This window comes from Ambystoma mexicanum, chromosome 1q (genome assembly GCF_040938575.1).
Source record: "Ambystoma mexicanum isolate Mex_15411 chromosome 1q, UKY_AmexF1_1, whole genome shotgun sequence".
NCBI classification, from domain to species: Eukaryota; Metazoa; Chordata; class Amphibia; order Caudata; family Ambystomatidae; genus Ambystoma; species Ambystoma mexicanum.
In genome coordinates, this window is record NC_090922.1 from 851,791,540 (window position 1) to 851,816,182 (window position 24,643).

At 46.6% G+C, this 24,643-nt stretch overlaps 1 protein-coding gene across 3 annotated transcripts in view; it reads right to left on the reverse strand.

Moving 5' to 3' along the window:
- LOC138538019 (coagulation factor XIII B chain-like) overlaps positions 1-24,045 on the reverse strand; it is a 792,475-nt gene extending 768,430 nt beyond the window's left edge. The window contains exons 1-2 of one of the 3 annotated variants that reach the window (XM_069641499.1): positions 23,933-24,045; positions 15,351-15,518 (exon numbers count right to left, since the gene is read on the reverse strand). In XM_069641499.1, coding sequence (XP_069497600.1) covers positions 15,351-15,518; positions 23,933-23,936 — 172 coding nt within the window. In that variant the 5' untranslated portion in view covers positions 23,937-24,045. The remainder of the gene's footprint in view (positions 1-15,350; positions 15,519-23,932) is intronic. The other 2 variants (XM_069641498.1, XM_069641497.1) reach the window with 2 other exon arrangements.
- Between the last annotated feature and the right edge of the window lie 598 nt (positions 24,046-24,643).

Sequence of the window (24,643 nt, forward strand, 5' to 3'; positions counted from 1 at the left end):
AAACGCTGCCATCAAGCCTACATTAGATGCCAAGCCTGGTCTAATCAGGATATCTCTAAGACCACTATTTTTGAGAGGATTCGTAATATCGGTAGGCCACAATAAGTACTCAATATGGACTTTATTTATAGTGACCCTTATTTCAGATGTTGCTGCTCTGCCAAAATATCATTAGCAAATTGATTAAAATCACTTTATGGCATCCAGTGACTACAGGAAGCAACAGAAAGAGCAGGCACCGGGCATGCAGCGGCAAGTAACCTCTTATTGATATGGACATAGAAAGACAATGAGTTCCAGCTCGGGATGCTACGATGGTGGCCATCTTTGAAAGAGACTGTGTTTCTGCATTGAAAAGACTATTTCAAAATGTTCCTGTTGGCTAGTTCAAATCATAAAGACATTTCATTAGTAAGTCTGTTACTTCATTACTTTTAAAATAGTAAATTATGATACTTTGAATCATTATGCTGCTTTAATTTGATATTGGAGTGTCTTTTCATTTGAATAATCCATATGCTACTTAAGAATCCAAACAGTTATTTCTCCTACTACAGTTACAGTTATATGCAAAATACTCTTCATTTCGAAATGGCTGTCCAGCATGGGAGACTCAAAAGATGAAAGAAAGGCGAACAGTTTCTTATATTTTAAGCGGTGACAAATTTCACAACAACCATAAAAACATATTTTCTTTTCTAAATTCTAACCTTACACAAATTATTGTGAATAATTACTTTCACGGGACGGCAATTCAATTTGATAACAAACATTTGAAATATGTTACTGGGACATTTTCAAAGCAAACCGGATAAGCCTTGTTAATGCTTGTCTAGGAGCAGCTACATCTAACTATATCGGTAGTCTTTTGTCTACCTTCGGTATGCACTTAGCAACAGACACCAAGTCTGTTTGGTTACTGTGCAACAATATCTCTCGGGAAACGGTCAGTACCTCTGCGTCCCTCTTCCTTGTCCCAGTACAGATCGTGAGGTGCCCCACCTCCCCCAGGAACCCTTTTTCTATTTCTTATTTTACGCTGTATCCCGCCCCTCCCCTGGATATAGAACCCCAACCCGATCTCAGTTATTTTGCAATTCCAGCCACTGGCAGGCACTCACCTTCCGATGGAAATCCTTTTTCTGGCTTAGCCAAAGGGGGCAACGTTGTTCCTATTCTTGGTTTTCCATTCCACATTATGCAGCAGATACTGCAACCAGAAAACCAAAGAAATAAAGACACAGTGCAGTTCTTTCACTCGGTCCAATGAGGGTCTTCGTCGCTGGAGTCACTTCCGGTTGGAAGGTTGGTGGGCTCCGGTGATATTTACTAGACCATCCAGTACAGGTTTTGTTTTTGGTGTGGTTCTGCCTGCATTGGGAAGCATTCTGAGAAGTGGAAACATATGGAGCCTAGCTTCTCCAGTTCCTCTTCCCCTGCACGGCCCAGGAAAAAAGCGGGGTGCTCTGAGAAGTCAGTTAGGAAGCTTTTCCTGAGGGCCTTTCGGTGGGGGACGGGGAAGTCTTGTGCCAAATGTAAATCCTCCCCCATCTCCCGGATTCGTTCTCTTCTTTTTCCTCTGGCTCTTCGGATTCCCTGGGCTCCCGGGACCGGGACCAAAGAGGCAAGTATCTCTGCAAAGATTCAATGGCCTCCGCCCTGATACAGGGGGAGCATTATACTTGGTTTGTGCAAACTGACCCCTTGCCAGTGGATGCCTACTCTAGGAATCCCATACCCCCATACCCCCCCTCCAATTCAAGAGGACTTTAAAAGATGGTTGTTGATGAATGTCAAGGATGAACTTGTTTACGAGTGGAGGGAGCCGGACAGGGTTGTGGTTCCCCAGTTCCTGGCCAAGATGTATCCCTTGCAGGGGAACGGGAATCTGCTGCCTAAGTCTGTCCAAGTCGACACTATTCTTCGAAACATGGTGGGTTGTTTCTCTGTGGCTCCTGAGGAGGCGACCAGGGATGTGGATGGGGCCTTGCGGAAGGCTTGTAGTGGTGCCCATTTTTCCATGAGGGCGGCAACGGATTCCTCATACACTTCTGAGACTGCTCTGGGGGTGGGGGGCTACAGACTATTTAAAGGGTGGCACAAGAGGGTTCTGATCCAGTCCCTCTTCTGCAAACGGTTAAGACTCAGGTGGAATTCTTATCTGATTTGGCTTCCAACAGTGTCAACGCTTCTGCCATGACCCTGGTTTTCATATTTTCTGGCAGGATCGGACTGTATGGTGGGGCCATCATATCGACTTCCAGACCTTTCCGGGCCCCTCACAAGTAATTTGGACTCCTGTGCCCCGGAACTCGGCCAAGAGGGCAGTCATGTACCAGGCAGTGGAGGACCTCCTTCGGAAGAAGGTTATCAGGCCGGTCCCAGCGAGGGAATGAGGGTTGGGCATCTACTCGATTGTCTTTCTGGTGCCAAACCAGAGGGGATGTTCAGGCTGATCATCGACCTGAAGGCTCTGAACTGCTTCGTTGTTACCCGCCACTTCAAGATGGCATGCCTGCAGCAAGTAATTCCTCTTGTCCGGGAGGGGAATTTCCTGGCTTTTCTGTCCCTGTGTGAGAAGATCACCAGCAATTCCTGAGGTTGTCGGTGGCAGGGAGACACTACCAGTTCACAGCCCTCCCGGTTTGAAATCTGCCCCAAGAGTGTTTACAAAAATCCCTGGGCCGCTATTGCCACATCTTCCCCTTCTGGGTTTTCCCCTACCTGGACGACTGGTTGCTTGTGGCTTCCTCCCTGGAACCTGTTGTCCCGTTATGTTCGGCTGACTTGCGAGTTCCTGGAGGAGATGGGTCTCATGGCAACTTGGCGCAAGTCCCACTTGTTTCTGTCTCAGGACCTTCAGTTCATCAGGGCTCTGTTCTGGCCTCGGCAGAGGTTGGTCCTTCTCCCAGCTGTGAGGGCTTTCAAACTTCAGGTGACACTACGGTCTCTGTTGTCCTCTCCTTGGGGCCAGCACAATAATTCTTCCGGTCTCTGGTTTATATGGCCGCTTGCTGTCAAGCCTTTTGTGCGTTTGCCCCAGCCCCCAGGGGGAAGGCGGGTTTTCTGCGGATGGGCAACGCGCCTGCTGGGGCCTACATCAACAGGCAGGGGGGTTCCTGGTCCAGGGCTCTGGGCTTGTTAGCTGCGAGCCTGGGATTTTGGCCAGGACAGAACTTGTCGCTCAGGGCTGTGCACCTCAAGGGCCTGGACAACTATGTTGCGTACAGGCTCAGCAGGATCTTCTCGTCCACAGATTGGGTGCAGGGGGAAGGGGGATTTCTATTTCTTTGCCACAGGTTTCGGACTCTGTGGCTGGATCTATTCACCTCCCGGAACAAGAAGATTCCTGTGTTTTGTTCCCCGTTTCCTTGCCCAGGAACGTGGGGCATGGATGTGATGGTGCTCCCCTGTACCTCTGGTCTCCTGTATACCTTCCCCCTTATCCCCAGAGTATTGGTGAAGGTCAGGGATTCAGCTGTAGTGCTCCTTCTGGTTTCCCTTGTTTGGCCTCAGAGGAGTTGGTTTCCTTTTCTCTTGGAATTGGCTGTGTCTCCGGTGTTTCACCTTCATGGGTGTCAGGTCCCTGTAATGCAGACCCTGGGGTTGGTTCAGTCCTGGGAGGTCTGGATGCTGAGAGGGAACGGCTTCATGTACAGGGGCTCTCCCATAGATTTGTTGTATCTATGCAGAGGGACAAGTGTCGGTTCAGCCTGAAGTCCTATTCTAGGCACCGGGGGGTGGGAGGGGCGGGGGCGTTTCAGCGCTAGTGTTTACAGCATGACTTTCTTACTGCCAATTGTCCGGTCCTAGGGGTTCTACATTACTTGTAAGACCATTTTAACATGGGGTTGTCGGTTTCCACTTTCAGGGATCAATAGACAGCTGTTATGGCTTCTCGTAGCCCCTCTGGGTTTCCTCCACCTGATTCCTCCCTGGTGGATAGGTTGTTGAGGAGTTTCTCCCTGGCCCACCCTGTTCTGTCCTCGGGTTTCCCCAGTTGGATCTTCCCCTTGTCTTGAAGGCACTGCAATCTGCTCCTTTCGAGCTTCTGGGGGACACATCCCTTAAGATTCTGTCCATGAAGGCTGCCTTCTGGGTGGTCAATTACTCCGGTGAGGAGGTTGGGGGGGGATCTGTGCTCTTACCTACAGACCACCATATTTGGTGGTTCAGGACCATGCTTTGTTTCTCTGGTGTGACACTTCCTTCCTTCCCAAAGTTGTGTCAAAGTTCAATTTGTCTCAGGAGGTAGTTCTCCCAGCCTACTTCCCTGAACCTTTCTCTCCGTAGGAGGTTGGTTGGAGTCATCTTGATGTACGGCGGGCTGTCATCATTTATTTAGAGCGTTCTGATCCCTTCAGGAAGGGTGACACCTTTGAGGGTCCTAGACCTGGGTCTCAGACCTCTGTCCACGCTATGAGTCGCTGGGTATGGGCCGCCACCTCCATGGCCTATCAGTCTTCAGGTGTTCCTTTCCCTAGGGGTGCAGGGCTGGTCCATAGCAGCATCCTGGGCGGAGGCGCAAAGGGTGTCTCGATGAGATTTGCAGGGGTGCCACTTGGGCCAACTCCAACATGTTTGCGTGCCACTACGACCTAAATCTTCACAGGGCGGGTGCGGGTGCTTTTAGTACTGGGGTTTGGTACCAGTGGATTTGTTAGGCATAATCACCTGCAGTACCCTTTGGGAACACTACATGTAATTAGGACTAGCAGCCAGACTTATCTCAAGAGTTTAAGTGAGCAGTAGAACAAGTTACACAAAGGACCAACCAATACAGTGATTCAAGTACACACTCACGGTTTCTTAGTAAAAGAATATACATTTATTTACTCAATCATTTATAAAATATTACATTAGCATAAGCAGCTCAATATCACACACTAATACACCACAGAAATCCAACCGGTAAGTATCTAAACAAGTTTAGCTCAAAAATGAAGTGTGAGCACATTGGCACTTCAGGTACTTAATAAAGGAGGGAAAAGGACAAGGTTATAAGAATAGACAGCCCCAATACAATCATAGGCATGGCAAAGGTTTCAGTTAAATACATCCAGCAATTCTTCTCAAAAGGCCTGGGCCAAAGTCAATGGTTCAGAGTCTTTCGTATAGGATAGCACAGTTCTGGTATGTAACGGTTAAGTATTTGCCACAGATTTTTAAAGGATTTGGCTAGGCAAAAAGTTTGCAAATGTTTAGGGAAGGACAAGCCTTCGTAGTTCAGGAAAGTGTCACACACTTTCTCGATGGGGGAAAAGATTTCCGGACCGCGTTTGCACAGTACCTTTTAAATGAAGAAAGCTGTAGCTGAGGCAGTTGTTCCTGGCAGTTCAAGCGGATCTCGCTGTTCCTGAGCTTCAGTCGTGGGGACAAGGGGGACGTCAGGAGGTTCCTGCACTGCCCAGGGAAGAGGCCAAAAGCTGTAGCAAGACATCGGTTTAAGGTGTGAGTGCCTTAAAGTCCCCCTGGTTTCCTTCCCTCTGGCTATCCGGTTTTCAACAGCACTCTGATGAAAATTCGACCAGAATAGGACGGTGTCCAGGTGACTTGTGAGTTGATTGTTCCCACCAAACTCAAGGAAATAAGTTCATCTTGAAGGGCTTCTCTGTAGTCGGAGTTTCAGACAATTCGGACCTGCAGCAGGGCTTCACTGGTCGTCCAGGAGTTGCAGCAGTCCTCTTCCTTCCTCTCCTCTTCGTTTTTTTCGGTCCAGTGGTCGACTCTGCTTTCCAAGTCCCAGAGACTTGCTTTTAAACAGTTTTCCCCATTCATTCCAGCCTGGCTGTCACTCACACAGCAGGGTGGCTGTCCTTGCCGGACAGCCAGCCGGCCAATCACGCCAGAGTGCATTCAGGTCTCCTAGGAGACTAAGCACAGGGAGTTTCTGGCACCTCCCTAACATCCTGACCACCCCAGACACCCTGGCACCAGAGGAGGGCTTCAGCACTGATTCCCGCCAAAGGCCAACGAACAAAGGGACCAAACCTTGGTTGACGCGCAGAGACAAAACACAAGAGGAACCTTTCCTAAAAGAAATTGCGAAAAAAGATGACCGGAGTCTGTTTTTACAGATAGGTCTTGGGCGGCATATTGAAAAACATGGCTACCCCTGATTTTCAGCTACCCTTGTTAGTGGTAGGGAAAAAACATGGTAGTTGATCTAAACCACTGCCACCAGCCATTTAAAGTAGGAAAGGGTAGTATTTTACTGTTATATGAGTGTTTTAACTCAGGGGAAGCTAGGCAACCCCTCCAGCACTCTATAGTAAGATAGGGTGTGATGGGTCAGGAAATTTAAAGAGACTAGTAAAGTCAATTTAACTTTTCATGCTCTGGGAGACAGTAGTCAGTCCCAGAGAAGGTATTTAAACCTTGGGGAGTCTGAAACATACCCCTGTGCCACTGCACTGAAGGTGCTGTGTGACACACAGAAAAGGATGATGCCATGGAGGTTGTTTAAAACACCATAACCAAAGAACACAAAAGTAAAACACACATCAAAATACATGAAAGAGTGGGAAAGAAAGGCTCACACTCTTTCCAGGTAAAAATTTAAATCCTAGAAATCCAGCAAAGTTGCTGGGGGTCTCAAAAGGTAAGGGACATTAGCACATTTGGAGAATTCTCCCTAACAGGATTCCTTTGTATTGGTCTGCTGTGGTTCCAATAAAGTGGTGATGGGTGGTGTGCACATTTGTCTCATTGTGTGTTTCTTGCTCCCATTTAGCGCTTTATGTATTGGGACGAGGAAGAGGGATGTGGGGGCGTTGTGAGTATTACTAACTGGTGATCTTTATTACTCGCCTGTCTGCTAAGGACCCCACGGCAAAGGGCAGCTCCTGAAGAAGCAGCGCCAGACCGTGTTGGTCTGTGAGGCCTACAGCTGTCAACCAGCAGTTACTGACAAGGTAAGTGCAATTAGGCAGGGGGTGCAGCCATTACTGCTCCCCACTAAACCGACCAGCCCAATCTTATCTTACTGCATTTTTTCTCTATTTACCATTTGGTCTGCTGCATGCAGACCATCATTTGTATAGTAATGTTATCTGGCATTTAGCCTCATTGTGTTAGTTAGCCTGATTGTGTCAGTTAGGCAAATCTCACATTTAGCCTGATTGTGTTAGTTAGGCAAATCTTGCATTTAGCTTAAGTGTGTCAGTTAGGCAAATCTCGCATTTAGCCTGATTGGGTTAGTCAGCCATATCTCGCATACATGCATATTGTTTTAGGTAACCATAATCTGTGTGTGGGACAATTGCCCACTGCATACTGTGTACCCCTCTGTTAGGCGCTTTCTCTCTCTATCCAGGTTTCTCAATCTACGTGTTATTGCATTGACTGTTTTGCCCCATTTTAGGCGCTTTCTCCCTCTATCCAGGTGTCCCAAATTTAGGTGTTAGTGCGTTTACTGCTGTGCCCCCATTTTAGCCATTTTCCTCCCTCTTCCGAGTCTCCCAAATCTCGGTTCTATTGCATTTACTGTTGTGTCCGCATTCTATGTGCTTTCTTCTTCTATCCAGACGTCTTGAATCTAGATGTTATTGCATTTACTGGTGTGCCCCCATTTAAGTCGCTTTAGCACTTATGTTTCTAACATTACGGTTGGGTCATATCATGCCACCTATTGGGTACAGAAGGCATCTTATGCTCAAATCATGCAACCCTGGCCTGCCTAGGAATAAGGCCAAAAGCTACCAAACCTGAGGCGCTATACCAACTATGCTTGGTTGGACTCTCCTGAGAATCATTCAGTAACCAAAAACATGTCAGGAATTACACAGCCACCCGCCATAAACTATGACCAGGGACCAGGAAAATGGGCCCTCTGACACTTACAAAAGTGCCTCTGGAAAAAGGACCATCCAACCGGCAGACACAACATGCTCCACACTAGCCAAAGAATCTCTCTCAGAGATCCGCTCCCGCGAACCACCAGGAGAGACAAGGCCAGCTCATCGGGCTTACAGACTAAGGGAGAGGAAATTATCCCAAGTGATAATGACCCGTTCCGCTATTCACAAATGGTGGAAGTAGCAAGAAATGTTTTGGAGTTTGGGTGGTGAATTAAATTTTCTTTTACTTTAAGTGTGAGTAATGTAAATAGACACATGCAGTTAATAAATTAAATGTGGCTTTATTTTGTATTATTTAAACTTTTATTTTTATTTAAATTAATGTGTTTTTAGTTCAAATGAACTATTTCGCATATCCAATTATACTACAGTTAATAAAAATAAGAAAAAATTAAATCAATCCTTCCATTAAACATTATTGTACATTCAATAAAGAAGAATAAAATAAGCATCCAACCAATCATAACATTATGAAGTACAGTTTGGAGCTCATTATAGAGTTTCATAATTTCATCTAGACACATGACTGCCACGCTCCAGACATGATATAGTGCCATCATAAGTGAAGTATTACCGGAATTCAAACAATAACTCCAAAAGGCACTCTCGCGTATCACGTTTGTATTATGTACAAAACGCATACGCAATTTTAAATATACATGCTTTAAACTTGCACACAACGTTAATATATCGTGTGCTGTCTCTATAACATTTGGTCTACAACACAAAGGCGTTAATTCCTCTGGGAATCAAGAGCCTTGGTCCCAACGTGGAGAGGGTAGGGAGAGGATCCATTCTTAGTATCAGATAAAATCTATGAACCATGCTTGACGGACGTTTCCACAGATAACTTTGAGGAAGCTGGAATGTGTAAGTCACTAATTAATGCATGGGAAACCTTATAAGGGATTCAATGTGAGTGTAAATAGAAACCCAATACCAGTCGTTTATTTCACGTACAAATCCATTTTTCAGTTGAAAAAAAACCAAAATCCAATATGGGGTCCAGTTTATCTGAGGAAACGAGTCAACTGTTAGCTTTGTCCAGGTATAACATCCGTTTACCTTGGATCATTTCTCTCAACAGAAGATACTTTGGGTCCTTCATTGCTTTAAGAAAAAGGATACCTCATTTTTTAAGTACCATAGTGGAGAGTGAAAAGAGTCCAAACTCTAGGCGGATCAGTTCAAAACGCGAGCGGTTCAGAAGGGTTCTCCAAAATGTACCCTCCATTAATTTTAGCCATTTGAACTCGGGCATGCATAATGATTCCAGGCTGTATAATATCACCAGGCAAAAGCTTTGCTTGTACAGCAGGATGATATCCAGCTGTTCTAAGTAAGAATCTTTTAATCAAAGCCGTCTGGATGACTGCCTTATGACTTTTCTCTGCACTTATGTCAACATATCTCCCTCTTCCAAATTTCACCCCCAAGTACTTATACTCTGGGACCATATTTATCTTTCCCTGCTCAATAACCAAAGGAGTTTCCCTGCAGCCCGCCCATAACACATGTGCGCTAAAAAGCGCATATTAGCGGCATGGCGCTATTAACGTGTCCGCCCTCGTAAGAGGGCGCTAATTACGTACCATTACGAGTATGCGGACACGAGCATAGCGCCATGCCGGTAATGACCCTACCGCCATGCCGCAAAAGTCCCAAAAAAGTCCCTTACCGGCTTTGACGAAAGTGCAGATAGCACCTCCGCCCTCACGCTACATGCAAATTGCGGTGACCGCCATTAGCGGTCACCGCTATTAGCGGTGACCGTAAAATTGCGGAACCGGAAATAGCGTCATCGCGCCGGAACGGGAAAGAGCCCGGCGGCCATCTTTAAAAACACAATCCATTGCCATCCTCTGTCCCCTGGACCTGTATTGATTCGTGAGCCGTGCCAAACAATTGTGGACACCTGCATCATGCCTAAGGCACTCAAGAAATCAACTGACAGGCAGCGCAAAGAAAAATACACCAATGAGGAATTGGTGATGTTGACACAGACCCTTGCGGAGAATGCTGAGGTGGTCTTCGCGAATGACATGCGCCGGCCAACCCTGTTGAGGAAGAAAGCCATCTTGGAGGAGGTCGCTGCCAAAGTCAGTGCAGTGGGCACCAGCACGCGCACTGTGCGCGAATGCAGGAAGAGGTGGGACGACCTCAGGCTGCGGGTGAGGGGCATCCTGGCTGAGAACCACCGCATTGCCAGTGCTGGTGGAGATGGATCCCCAATCCGGATGAAGGAATGGGAGGAGACGTGCGCTAACATGATTGCCGTCGAGTCAATAGAGGGAGTAGGCAGCATGGAGCTCGGCGTGGGTACCACTTCTGATGGAGGTGAGTGTACACATGACAGGATGCGATGTGAATGTACTGTACCCCCCATATGCGAGCACAGACTCCTCTCAGGCATGGACACACATCCACACATGCATCCATCCCTCACCATGCCTGTGTCATACCCACACACACACACACATGCACACAACACCACAGACAAGTCCCAAACACAACCATGCATGGATGAGGCACTGAACTGGCACATCACCTGCATCCACAACCACTAAGTCCCAATTGCCACAACTGCATCATTTATGTAATCTGCATCAAGTATATTGAAACGCAACCAATGCCATCCCCCGTCTCGTCCCTGACAGGCTCACATACAGATGGGGAGGATGCCGCTGATGCAACACAGGCAACAGCTACATGCAAGAGGCCAAGGGCAGAGGAGCCGGCGGATACCCCAACAACATCAAGGGGCAAGGGGGGCAGGCCGCACCAGACGAGTGCCAAACTTCGTGGGAGTGCCACTGCCACGGCAGTACTAGCTGCACCACCAACTGCGGCCCCACCACCGGTGGTGAACCCACCCGCACCGATGCCAGCCACCGAGGGCCCACCATCAGCTGCGGCAAGCTCCACTGGTGAGGCAGCCGCCACTGCCCCCCTATCCGATCTGGAGGACACCCTAGACCAGGCCATGGAGATGCACACCCCAAGCCCCCCTGGATCACCAGAGCCAGTGCCATTCCAGACCCCTGCGTCTGAATCCACAGTTGAGGACACCAACCCTGCAATCATGTCCCCCATGTTGGCATCACCTGCTGTAGTGGATGCATCCGAGGGCACAGCCTCAAGTGCACAGTCACCCAGCACTGCCCTCCAATTGACCACCATCCTGCAGCGCCAACAAGAGCTGTCTGTGCTGGTTGGCCAGCATGTTGAGGAGGCTGCCAATCGCAGTGAGAACATCGTGGAGGCGTTGAGGCACTCCACAGAGCGGATGGACGCCAACACCAACAGGCTGTGCGATGAGATAGGGAGGCTCAGGGAGGTCCTGGTACGCATGGCTGACACTATGGACCGCCACATTTCCCAACAAGGCCAGTCTGCCCCATCCTCATCTTCTGGGTCGAGACAAACAAGCCCCCTCCGTCGCTCAACGCGCACCACCAGGCGCACATCTGCCAGCCCTCTGAATCCCCCCGAGGACTATTGAAAATAGGGGGTCGATAGAGATCCCTATGTGTGCATAGGCCAGGGCAAACTTGGCAAACACATGAGGGACTGTTGTGGGGGGGGGTGGGAAGGGTGTTATGGGTCTGTTGTGGGGGGGGTGGGAAGGGTGTTATGGGTCTGTTGTGGGGGTGGGGGGAAGGGTGTTATGGGTCTGTTGTGGGGGTGGGGGGAAGGGTGGTGGGATGTTTTGGGACTTGCACTTTCACACCTTAATGTTACTCAATACACTGGTTTCTGATCTAAACACTGGCTTGGACAACTTCATTGTGTGTGTGTGTACTTTATTGGGGACAGGGTCCATTGTGTGCTCAAAAACATACACCAGTGCATTACTCCCCATTACCATGTGACAGTACGAAAACATGTTCCTCAGAATATTTGGTTGATCAGATGCTGTCTCACAGCACGTCCCTCCTGCCCATCCCCTCTTGCAAGACCTGCCTCCCCTTCACCTCCGTCCTCATCACCATCATCATCCTCATCAGGTGCTTCTATTTCAACGTCAGGGGGCAGTGGCACATTCCGTCTGATACACATATTGTGCAGCAGGACACATGCCATGGTGATCTTGGCCACCTTCTCATGTCCATACAGGAGAGCACCACCAGACCTGCTAATGCACCTAAAACGTGACTTCAAAAGTCTGCTCGATCACGATGCGGGTACGGGTATGTGCATGATTGTATTCCTCCTCGTGCCTGTTCTGTGGGTTCCGTACAGGTGTGAGGAGCCAGGTCTTCAGGGGATAGCCCGCATCACCTGTATGGGGGAATGAACAGGGTCCTGTTACTGTTCACCTCAAGAGCGGCCTGTTCACATCACACTAATTGACATTGCATTGTGATTCAAGTACTGAATTGACAGCATACATGCAGATGGTCTGTGTGGCAGCAACGTGCAAGGGGGAGGTTGACCCTGCAAGTAGTAATGCAACATTAATGCCTCCAACAGTATTTGACATGTCCTGGGTGAGGCCAGGTGTTAGGTGTCCCTGTCCCAGGCAAATTTGGTACCACACTGCGAGTGTACTGACATTCTGACACCAATGTGGCCATGCTGTGAGGCATCACTTCAGTGGTGCTATAGGTGTGTGGTTCAGTGCTATGTCTAGGGGTGATCCCTTTGCATGCATTCAAGTGCGCATTGCTGGATTGATGTTGTGCTGCGCTGATTGTGTATTACTATCTTGACGCCATGTTGCAGATTCGTGTGAAATGTGGCGTGGTAGGATGTTCAATGTGGATGGATGTGTGATATTTTGCAACCTGTATTGTTGTCGATGTTGTGCAGCTTCAAATTGCATGTGGGTTCTTCTCAAGTACATCGTGGCCTTCCCGGATGCACATTGGTGTACATCTGTATGTCCATTTCTCCTACGGACGACAGTCAACACCCAGTTGCAGTATGTATCTCCCCCCCCCCCAATCACTCCCAGTTGCAGTATGTATCTCTCCCCCCCCAATCACTCCCAGTTGCAGTATGTATCTCTCCCCCCCAATCACTCCCAGTTGCAGTATGTATCTCCCCCCAATCACTCCCAGTTGCAGTATGTATCTCCCCCCCCAATCACTCCCAGTTGCAGTATGTATCTCCCCCCCCAATCACTCCCAGTTGCAGTATGTATCTCTCCCCCCCATCACTCCCAGTTGCAGTATGTATCTCCCCCCCCAATCACTCCCAGTTGCAGTATGTATCTCTCCCCCCCCCAATCACTCCCAGTTGCAGTATGTATCTCTCCCCCCCCAATCACTCCCAGTTGCAGTATGTTTCTCTCCCCCCCCCAATCACGTTGCCATGTGCTTGCCCTGCTACTCACCGAGTAGCCACAAACGTTGTCCGGGGTGTCGCTCCATGTAGCGTGGGATAGTTGAGTTCCGCAGGACCATGGAATCATGTGTTGATCCTGGAAATCTGGCACAGCAATGTGTGATTATCTTGTTGGCGTCACATACCATTTGGACATAGATAGAGTGGAATTGCTTCCTGTTTCGGTACACTACTTCATTGTGATGTGGGACCACCAATTCCACATGTGTACAGTCGATGGCCCCAATGCAACTTGGGATGCCTGCCAGTGAATAAAAGCCAACTTTTGTGTTTGCAATCTCCTGGGCAGTCCGTGGCATGGATATGTGTTCAGGTGCATGCTTCAGGAGTGCATCGAGTACCTGGTTCAGCGTGCGTGAGAATACTGGTTGTGAGATGCCATGCATGTGTCCCACTGTATGCTGGTAGGTGCCTGTGGCCAGAAAGTGGAGCACACTCACCACCTTCAGTAGCGGGGGATGGCAGTTCTGATGTCTATGAGGCTCACAATGTCGTTGTGGATCATGTCTACGATGCTGGTGATGGTAACCCTGTCCAGACGGTACAGGGTGTGTATCTGCTCAGGGGTTAGGTTGAATGGACTGGCTCTGATCCTGGGGATTGGTGGGTGCCTCTGTGGTATGAATAGGTGCCGTTGTGGTGCTTGCTGTGCCTGTCTTGCCCTCCTCCTCCTCCTCCTCCTGCGTCTCCTTTGTGCTGCCTGTTGTAGTAGCAGCTGCGCTGCAATGAGGTCCCCCAGGCCATGTACTGCTGCCATTATTGGAACCATCTTTGTGTGGGAAGGGGTGTGGGAAGGGGTGTGGTGTGCTCCTTTTGAGCTGCCACAGTCTCCATTGCCTCCACCTGTGCTGATTGTGTCCACCTGTGGCAGGTGGGAACACTGCTCATTCCTCTTAACGGGTGGTCCGCGATGCCGGTATTAGCACCATGGCGGTAAGGGGTTTGGGTGGATTTACCATGCCGCTATTAGCATGTCCACTGGCCTTGTGATGCTGTGCTAATAGCGGCATGGCGTAATTTACGGGATGGAGGGTCGCGCGCACACGGCCTGCCCGCTATTAGTGGCACCGTAATTTGCGATGCCGCTAATAGCGGTGTGCCGGGTCGTGATCCGCATGGGGATTTAACGTTACCGGTATTCCATTACCGGTAACGGTAAATCCCTACCGCCATCCGTGTAATGAGGCCCATACACTTTGTTTTATCAGTATTCAGTGCCATCTTCACAATTCACTGACCGCCCTACATAGAATATGTATTGTCAAAAAGAACAATAGCCAGTGAACATGCTCGCCAATTATCCAGGGGGACAGCAATGTACCTTCTCCAAACAGTCAGGCAGATCAGATATGCCCAGGTTGAAAAGTAGAAGCGCCAGTACACAGCCCTGCTTAACTCCACAATTTGTGTAAAGAGGGTCAGTGCCAGCGCCTCCACCTCCCAAATGCACACTCACATTTGTAAACTCATGCTGCTGCCTTACTGCCTCCAGCAATCCAGTTTAAACAACATGGTTGTCTTCTTAAATTGAGCATTTCAATTGCAATTTGCTTCAACTGGTTTAGCATTACCCAATGTTTTAGCTTTCTCTTTCACTTGTTAAAAATGGCATGTTGCAGCAAAAAAAGAGGTCCTGTGGAGAGGAAGTATCTTGTTGAAAAAAATCCTTAATTGGAAATTGCATTGCTGCTTCCCTGTCTGCTTCCGAATACAGAATGTAGTCAATAATAGTAGATATTGACTGCACTCTAAACATTTTCTGGGAGGAGGTCAATAACAATTCCTGGTAGTAGTGGTTCATATTAACAATATCAGAGTCCAATGACACTACACATTTGTATGCCTCTGGCGAGCATTTAAGTTTTCAAGAAAAGGTAAGTTACCAGACATGTGTTCAATGAGACAAATGTCAAACCCTGATGATTATACATTTATTTTTGTGTACTTGCCACCTGGAAACGTTATACATCAGAATTTTTGCTTGCAATTTAGATTTTGCTAAATCAGGTCCAAAATGTATTGTTAACTTTTCATTAATTAATGTAGGATTTTTGTTGATAGATTTTAGCAGCGTTCACCTTATAAACAATGTGATTTTCTTTAATTAATCACGTAATTCAAGTTGAATGCGGCGGCACTAACCTTTACAATATGGTGCTGGGTTCCATCCTTGCTCAGTGCATTCTGGGTCTCTGCCATCATATTTAAACCCTGGATTGCAAATAAATTGCAATTTCTCATTCTTTTTAAAACGGCCCTTTTTGTTTGTAATTACTCCACCTTGAATGTCAGGTTCTGTACAGGATATTTCTAGAAGAATACACATATTTACAGTTATTTAGTTTGATATTTCATGATTGCAACGTCTTTATCAGATTTGGATGAGGTTAAGAACTGCAATCCGACGACAAAAAGAACCAAAAAACAGATTTTATGTCCAGGTGTGCGAAGCACAGGGGAGCACATGTTAACTCTCCTCATTATATATCAGTGTTTCAGAAGGACTCAAATGGCTGCGGAGCCTGCTCTCTTTTGCTGTAGTCCCTACCATGCCAAATGTGATTATTTATAGTCTGCATTTGACTGAGGTCTATTTGCCCATTAAAATGTAGGAGACAGGAACCCATCTGTTAAGTCACCCTGGAGTCCGCCCCAGCTACCCACATACAGTTTAAAGAGTACATTGCTTGTCAGGCGACTGCATTAAAAATGCATGATTTTACAATATCACACAGAAAAAAAGACTAACTGGACACTTTGTTCCTACCTTTGCATTCTACAAGATGGGTGCTCCATTCGCCTGCCTGAGTGCAGTAGACCTCATTATGGACAGGTCTAGCTCCCGGAGAATCACACTCAAACCTTACCACATGGCCAGCGGTGTACTGGGAACCAAAAGAGGCCCTGGAAATAATGTTCAAAGTGGCCCCATATTACACTTTTCAGCAAGCCCAACCCTTCTCCTATGGGAACATTTGGAATTACCACACAAAAGAGGCCCAGGCTGCAGAGGCGTATCAGGAAATCTCAAAAGTTCCCTATAGGCCAGTCCACCCCTGCACATGGCCCACAGCAATTTCATCATCAACATTGTGTGTTCCAGTTAAAACAATTTTGCCACCTTTAGGTACTGGGAACAGTGTCATCGCTAGCGGGGATCTGGGGGGGCCCATTCCTCCCTCTGAAATCCTGCCCCCCCTTGTGTCCCCCTACCTAAGGTGAGCAGTGACTTAGGCAGAATTATATGCAGTACCCTTTGGGAACACCACACACAATTAAGACTACAAGTGACAGTACAATTTCACCTTTCGTACAAGCCTGTACTACACAGTTAGAGTGATAGCAGTATCGGAGCAGCCAGACTTATCTCAGGAGTAAGTGAGCAGTATCAAATAGTTACACAAAGGACAGCAATTGCTATGATTTAGGCACACTGACTCAAGGATTCTGAGTAAAAGAATATACATTTATTTACACCATCAGTTATAAAACAGTTCAGTAATATAAAGCAGCAGAAAATCACAATCTTAATACACTACACAACACCCAATCAATTCTGGACAAGTTAAGCTCAAAATGAAGTGTGAGCAAAATGGCACTCCAGCAATTTAAAAAGGGAGGGAAAGGACAAGGTTATCAAAAATCAACAACGCCAACAAGCGATAGGCAGGGCAATCTAGAAAAGGCTCACTACAACTAAGATTCAAATCAATAGGCCTGGGCCAATGTTAATGATACAGAGTCTTTGCAGAGGATCACACAGTTCAGAGTAGTTTGCGGTTAAGTCTTTGCGAAATTGGTCAGTGGAAAAATTATTCAAAAGAGTAGAGAAGGACAAGCCTTCGGAGAGGCAAAAGATTTAAAGCACTTTCACCACGGTCGGACGGAACGAACGACCGGATTTGAACAGTACCTTAGATGAAGAAGAATGCTGTAGCTAAGGTGGTAGCACCTGGTAGTTCCTGCAGGCTCACGGTTCCTGAATTGACTGTTGGACCGACAAGAAGCAGGAAGACTGGAGGGTCCTGCGCTACCCAGGGAAGAAACCAGCAGCAGAGCAAAACGACGAATAAAAGGTGCGCTTCTTAAAAGCACGAAGGAACTCTCTCATGTTCATAAGAGCACCTGTCGCTGTTCGATGTTGTCCAGCCTCCTCAACCTGGAATCCTGCGACACCTGCACTATGAGATGTGGGCTATGGGGCAGGCTGGTCCTGAAGCAGGATGAGCCGTAAGAATTGCCACCCACACTACAATCCATGTCCCACTCTGACCACAAGCCACACTGACCATGTGGATGCCCGTCCCGCTCAGGTGACGAGAGGGTGTCATGGTCCAGTTTGGTGGGTGCAGGCACATCTCCATGTGTGCGCCTGCCAACATCTGGCTCCCCCGTTGTGACCACAGTGGCCGGCTACTCGGTGGCGGTTGCAGCTGCCAGTGAGTGAAGTACCTCGAGCTGTGTCGGCATCACTGCCATCAAGTGCTGTGCTGGCCCTGGCATGTGTGGCGCTGCTGTGCCCTCATATCCCATTCCTACCCTTACTCCTTCCCTTCCCATTTCTGGGTGGTGCAGGGGTGGCGTCTGTTGGTGTTGCTCTGGAGGCCCGACCTGGTACGGGAGGTATTTCCTCATTGGGGGGTGTGTGAGATCCTGAAATCTGATCATGTAACTCACTTTTTTAATGATTTATTTGGGGAAAGAACATATTTATTGGGGATGAAGCACAAGTTGTGTTACATATACCACCCTCAAGCCAACTGGATTGGAGAGAAGATTAACAGACTTTTAAAGAGTACATTCACTAAGTTATGTGTAACGTTTGGGCGGAATGGGTGTCTCCCTTTGCCTTTGTTTAGCCTAAGAACACAGCCCAGCAAAGACCATCACTTGTCCCTTCGAGAGATAGTGACGAGTAGAGGATGCACACATCTCTTACTCCTACACACACAGCATCATATTCTCAAAGGGCAGCAGGAGTTTTGGGAGAGGAGTTTAAGGGGTATTTGCGTGAATTAACAAAATGTATTAAGATATTATCTTGACCGATTGGTCCAAGATGAAAAGATGCAGCAGCAGCATTAGCGATCAATGAACTGAACCTGCTGCCGCTTCAACTATTCCCAAGAAAGGAGACTTATATCAAGAACTTTGTTCACCGCTGGAACCAGCTGCAGTTGCAGGGGCCATATACGGTTGCATTTGCGACCCCCTTTGCAGTTAAGGTGAAGGATTTGCGGTATTCGGTTCACTTATCCGATGTTTGGAAGGTACCCGGCACCGCTCGAACTTCCCATGAAAGTGACCCACTTGCTGATCAGGAGTAAGCTGTCTCTTGCTTCCCATTGACGTATTGAAGTGTATCTTCCATCACATTCACTCATTGACCCATTAAAGTTTGTTGTGCACCACGTTCTCTTTTTGACCTATTTGCATACTGACAACAAGTGCATACTGCACCATGTTCCCTTTCTCATATTGCAGCTCATCCCGGAATCTTTTCCAAAATGAAGGGTTGCATTTGTTTATGTGGCTGTCTGTTTTTTATCTCCCTCTGCAGGATCAACACCACAGACGTTGTGTAATATATATGTTATCTTGTATATGCTATTTGTTAATTGTGGGTTGTACATTGATTCTGTGTGGTTAGTTTATATGGTGGGGACATATGAAGGGGGTTTAGTGTTGTCTGCAATGTCTTTGTTGAAAATGATACACATTCAGGGATAACATGACTTAGGAGAGAGACTGGGGAAGGAATAGAGCATAATCAGTATAAGGGGGTCATATTGGATACTTTTGCTGATGTGCACAAATCCGAATCGGACAAAATGTAGTATAATCACATGCATGAAGTGGGGAGGGAGAGTTTAAACGAGATCTGCTATTGTATGCGCCTTGATACCTCACACGACGGGCGAACCCAAGTTGTTTATACCTCAAGTAATGCTGCCTCGTATAGCCCAGTGCCTGGTACACTTGGCCCTGTGCAAAGTAGGACGTCTTTTCCAAGTGGTAATAATGGACAGGGACAATGAAGAATGTGTCAAGAAGAAAGAACAACCATGTGTGAGATACAGCCATTGTTGACAATGGAAGGAGTGATGACTGGTAGATGGGATGGGGCGGTAAGGCCAAGAATGGTGAAAATAGAGCGGGCTTTAGAACCCCTAGGAACATCGACCACACCCCCACCAGACCCAGCGAATTATGTTGAGTGCAGGGTGGATCTAGCAGGTGATGTTGGATGCTGCTACATGATTGGTACCCCAGAAGGATATGTCCAAGGGGGGGGGAATTTGTGCCATATGTGTAGGGCATAGGTCCCCAAGGATGATACCTATTGGAGGAAGGAGGATGGAGTGGTAGTTAATGGAGTATTAACTAAAAGGGGGAATGTTGGGATGCACGTACAGCATCCTAGCCAGGAAAAATGGTTTAGGTTGAGAAAAACCTATTAAAACGGACCATCATAGTAGCTGAATGAAGTTGGTGTAGAAGAAGGCGCACATGGTGTTTAATGAGGTTTGACACATATTAGATACTCACATATCGCAACACAGAAAGAGCAACATATGTTTTATTGTTGCAGTTGCTGAGGTCATAGATAGGGCAGTATTAAAGGCCCTGGGTGTAGTTTTGTGTATCAGTAGTAATGTTGTGTAGTGAGCTGTGTGGGAAGAGTGAACACAGGTGGAAGATGGAGTCAGCAAGGTAGTATGGTAGAAGTGAGGTTGGTGTGTAAATGGCATAAGTACCACCATTTTGGAAATTAAGGCCTAGAACATAGATTGATGTGGAGCTGTGGCTCGGTTTAGCTCAGCTCCAAAAAAACAAACCCTGTTCCTGCTCCCCTGAAGAGAAGCCAAGGTCAGAGGCACCCATGGTACACCGATAAGTGTTAATCGTATCCACCTGCAGAGCACAAACGTGGTGGGAATGGAATTTTATTGGCAGGAAGAGTAGGAAGGGATGCGCCCTTTGAAGGACAAATTCGGGAGAAAAGTGAATGAGGTTAAGAAATGCCAATGGGCATGAAGGAGATTTAGAGCACTACTGCCCTTACCCACCATAGGCCATCCCATTTGAACTACACGGACACGTACATCTAAACACAAATAAATCTCTGAAATTCAGACTCAAGAGCAGTGTCCTAGTCACTTCATGACTGGGCACCAGGGGTGGAGGAATATAAGGGGGGAGCCGTGTCCGGAAAAGCATGTGATTTGGGGATAAGAGGAGCAGATGCCAATGGAGTGAGGCCAATAAATTTAATACAAGTTATGGGTGCGGCTCATGGCGCTGCAGTGTCTGGTATAATGAGAAGGCCTATTGTCTGATCAAAGCAGAGTTGACCTCACTAGTATAATCTGAGCGCGTCTGAAAACGGCTGATTGAACATCAAATGACAGTCTCCCTCTGAGAATGTAACATCACAGGGTAACTCACCAATCCCGTATCTGGATTCGGAAATCACGATGTAGGTGACCACGTGCATAGAGGAACGGGGTAGCATAGATTTGGCCAATTGGGCCAGGAACTACAGGGAGGGATTAGCATGTTCCATAGGTGATAGCCAATGAGGGTGATGGGATTATGTTGTACTCATTATTATGCATAGTATTTTAACTCTCCGTCTCGATGCTCTATAATCTGAAAGCCGTTGAAAAGGTCAAAGAGCTCCATGTCAGTTCAGTTCTACGGGACCGTCTGAAACCCTTTTTGCATTAGATAAACCTTGTTTTCTTTTGCAAAGAGGTGCAGTGTTTATTTGCCGTTTGGATTATGTCTTCGCCCGGGTTTTTGGGTCACTCGCCTTCAGACGCTCACTGCTTCCTGTCAAATCTGATATTGTATCCAATGTATGTTATTTTGCCATCAAAAGATCATTGTTCTTCCCTGTATATAAATAAATAAGTAAATACATATATAAATCACCTTCTCTTAGGCTAACCACAGTCTGAGAGGCAGCTTCATCCTGCAGCCTATGTTAGAGGTGGCCCACTGATGCACAGAAGGCATGTATAGTGCTACAAACATAATGGCTGCTTCTGTGGCTCCGTTTGCCAAGCTGCATTACACTCCAAAAGAGTTCTGCTGGGCAGGGGGGTGGGGTGGGGAGTTGACCAAGCCTGGCTTGTGAGCCAAGCAAGAAGATATGCAAGGAAGAATGCAAGTAGGGTCACTGTGCAGCCAGGAAATAAAAGCCTGGAACACATCTTATTCATACCAATACCACAATCCCTCATTGTTTGACATAGTGTGGAACGCCCATAAAAAATTATAATAAAAAAAAAAAAATAGGCTTTGGTGAATGCATGCCAAAAGTGTTGCCAGTTGTTTGATGCAACTTACTTCTCAACACTTCTTCTCTTCTTTATTCTCGGTAGCATTGGTTTTCACCTTAGTGTGGCACATTGTGCAATATTATGCTTCAATTCCCATAATAAAATGCATTGATAGATAAACAAATAAATATATTAAGTTCATTTATTAACTTCATTTAAAATTTGTAGTTGGAAATCCCATGCCAATTGGCAGTTCAATAGTTCCTTCTTATCTCCCAAGTTATATAAACAGAAAGGGTTTTCCTAGCACAAGTGGCTGTGTCACACACAATTCAATTCTAATATCTGTAAAAACCCATATGGAAGAGCGTGGGTGGGTAAGCCTTATAATCCCCTTTGTTAAGTAAAATGGCTGAAGAATCTTCATTTTAATTTCTGAATCTATGTTACATAGTGAGAGATAGTGTATGTGCTTATTCAGTGAGTTATTGTCCTACACTAACATAAAATCCTTCATTGGCATCCATCCAACCAGCTCCCATATTATGTAAGAGAATGAGATCAAGAACAAAGAACATCTTAGAACACGCTAAGGAACCCTTTCAGAGACCAATCAGTTCTCAAAATGTCACTTGAGTTTGATAACGTTTTAGTGCCACACATTCCACACTCTTGCCTACCTAACAGATTTAAAATATCTAAAGATCTCCTAAAAATGAAGGCTAATCCACCCTCGGACTTTTTAGACTAATTTCTCAGATTTGCTTTAGTGGGTCCGGCCAATGCATGGTCTCAGCGCATTCCCTGATTGACAGAGAAATGCACTCAGGCATGAACTCCAACGCCAACACCGTGAACTAGACCAGCCTGTTGCGGTTTGGTGTGGATGAAAGGTCTCCTGATCTGCTATGGCGAAAATAGTAAGGTTCATGAATACCACCAGAGGTTCACTTTTATTTTACATTTGCACCTTCAAATAGAAGCACACATGAAAAACTGTTATTGTGGGAGATGGACCCTTCAAGGCCCATTTCAGATATGCCTACCCATGTGGGTGGGGGGCTGTGGGCCTCTTGACGTTAGCACTCTCCTAGCACTCTATCAACCGGCAGTGCAGGAGTCCCGTTGTGAGTGTAAGGTACAGTATCAACATTCAAATATGCAAGGGGCAGCTTGACGTTTCTGGCACTCACTTCCTGGTGCTACTTCTGCATGCAGTATGCCTTTTTGAGACAGCGCAAGTATGTGTAGTACCTGCTCACAACAATATATGATGAGTAATCTGCTCATTGTATTGTGTGGCCAGAAGGCCTCTTGAAATGTTCCCTACGTGGCAAATTCTTTTAGTTATTCAATTTTGGTCATCCCCACACTAAAATATCATAGCGTTCAAAGAATAATAACTGTCCTTCCTTTAGCAAAGTGCAGTAACCAGCAGTTCCTGTGTCCTTGGTCGCCTTTTGTGAGGATTGACATAGAAAAGGGGCGGGAAGAGTTGTTTAATGACTTGCCAAATTGGGGTTCTTCTGGGGCCTGGAAAGGAAAGACACTTTTGTTTCCTCTCTCCTAGCAGAAAAGGTCAAGAGAAGGAATTGTTGATGCAGCCAAGAGACTGAAAAAAACAGTTAGGAAGGCCAGGTCAGCTTGGGGGGAAACTCACGGGCGGGAACACAGATGAGAATCTACCCACAAATGTATGAAGACTCGGTCCATCGTTCCCTCCCTAACTTGTTTCCAATGCCTGTAATCTTCTGTGTCCCCTCTCTCCATGTCCTTCCCATGCACCCTACACAGTGTACCCTTCTAATTGTTCTCCTATTAGTGTACCCTATCACTGCATCGCTGTATCATACAGCACTTAGTTGCTTCACAGTAACGTTTGAGGTATTTAATACCAAACCCATCCATGCATACATTCATCAAATGGGGCCAGATTCTCAAAAAAAAGGGTGAACATTTTTTTAAATGCCTCATTTGTGGTAATGCACGAGTCACCTTATCCATAAAGGTGACCTGTGCATTTCCAGGGGACTGAGCAGCAGTGCAAATGATGAGTGACTAGCCCTCGTGCATACATTAATGTTGAGAGCACATTTCCGAAGCTGATTTATGAGATGCTCTCAGCACCCACCTGCTTGCTTGGAGCGAATATCACACTGGCGTGCCCATAAAGGGCATGCCATTGTAAAATACTAAACATAAATGAAAGCATTTCTATCCATATTTGAGGGATAACAATGCAAGTGGGGTGGCAGTGGTTCATAACGCTGAGGTACTAGGTTTTGCGAATCTGGGCCGTAGAGTTCAGGTTTTCCACACATATTGCATATTAAGTGTCCCTTTGCCAAGTAATAAACACAGCTGAAGTGTGTTAGCCCTTCTGATCTTCACAGTCCACCCCATGCAGGAAAGATGAGAAACCACTTTGGTACTCACGCATGCAGTTTGCTTTAGAAAACACTCCATTTGGCTGGCATTCTATTGATCCGTGAACAGATCCTTCTGGATTGGTAAAACCGGAGTTGCACACATAGGTTACACTTCTTCCTACTGTATATCTCGTGCTTTCGAGGTCAATATGCACATTGCTCTCCGATGGGTAATTGCATGTTCCTAAAAATAAAATTTATGTTTTAGTGATCAGTATAATCAGATTTAACATTATAAAAATAACAAATTCTTTTCGTACATGTATTTTCTTTAATAACTGTATTGTGAGTCAAATGTTTTTCGCTAAAACTATGGCATGCTTGCATTATTATCCAGTGTTAGGAAAGATTTCATATTTTATGTAATTTTCCTTCCATGTGGCAACCCCCAAACTTTTTTGCTGTTGTTTTACACCCTGATCTAGACTTTGCCAGAGAAGCGCAGCCTTCTGCTGCACTCCTTTGGGCTTTCACTCAATTCTTATGGGGAAACTGACATGCCCTTAAGACAGTCAGTACTGGGAGACTTCGTTTCCCTTAGTCCTTTCCTCATGTTGCAGCTTTTGTGCAACATGAAACAAGAGTGCACTGTAACTTACTTTACCGCGCTCTTGGGTCTCTAGTCATTCAAAAGGCCCTAGAAACTCTCACTGGACTTATTATGAACTGTGCAAGTGTGTCACGGACAGGACTGGTGGCAGCTATCGTTTCTCTTGTG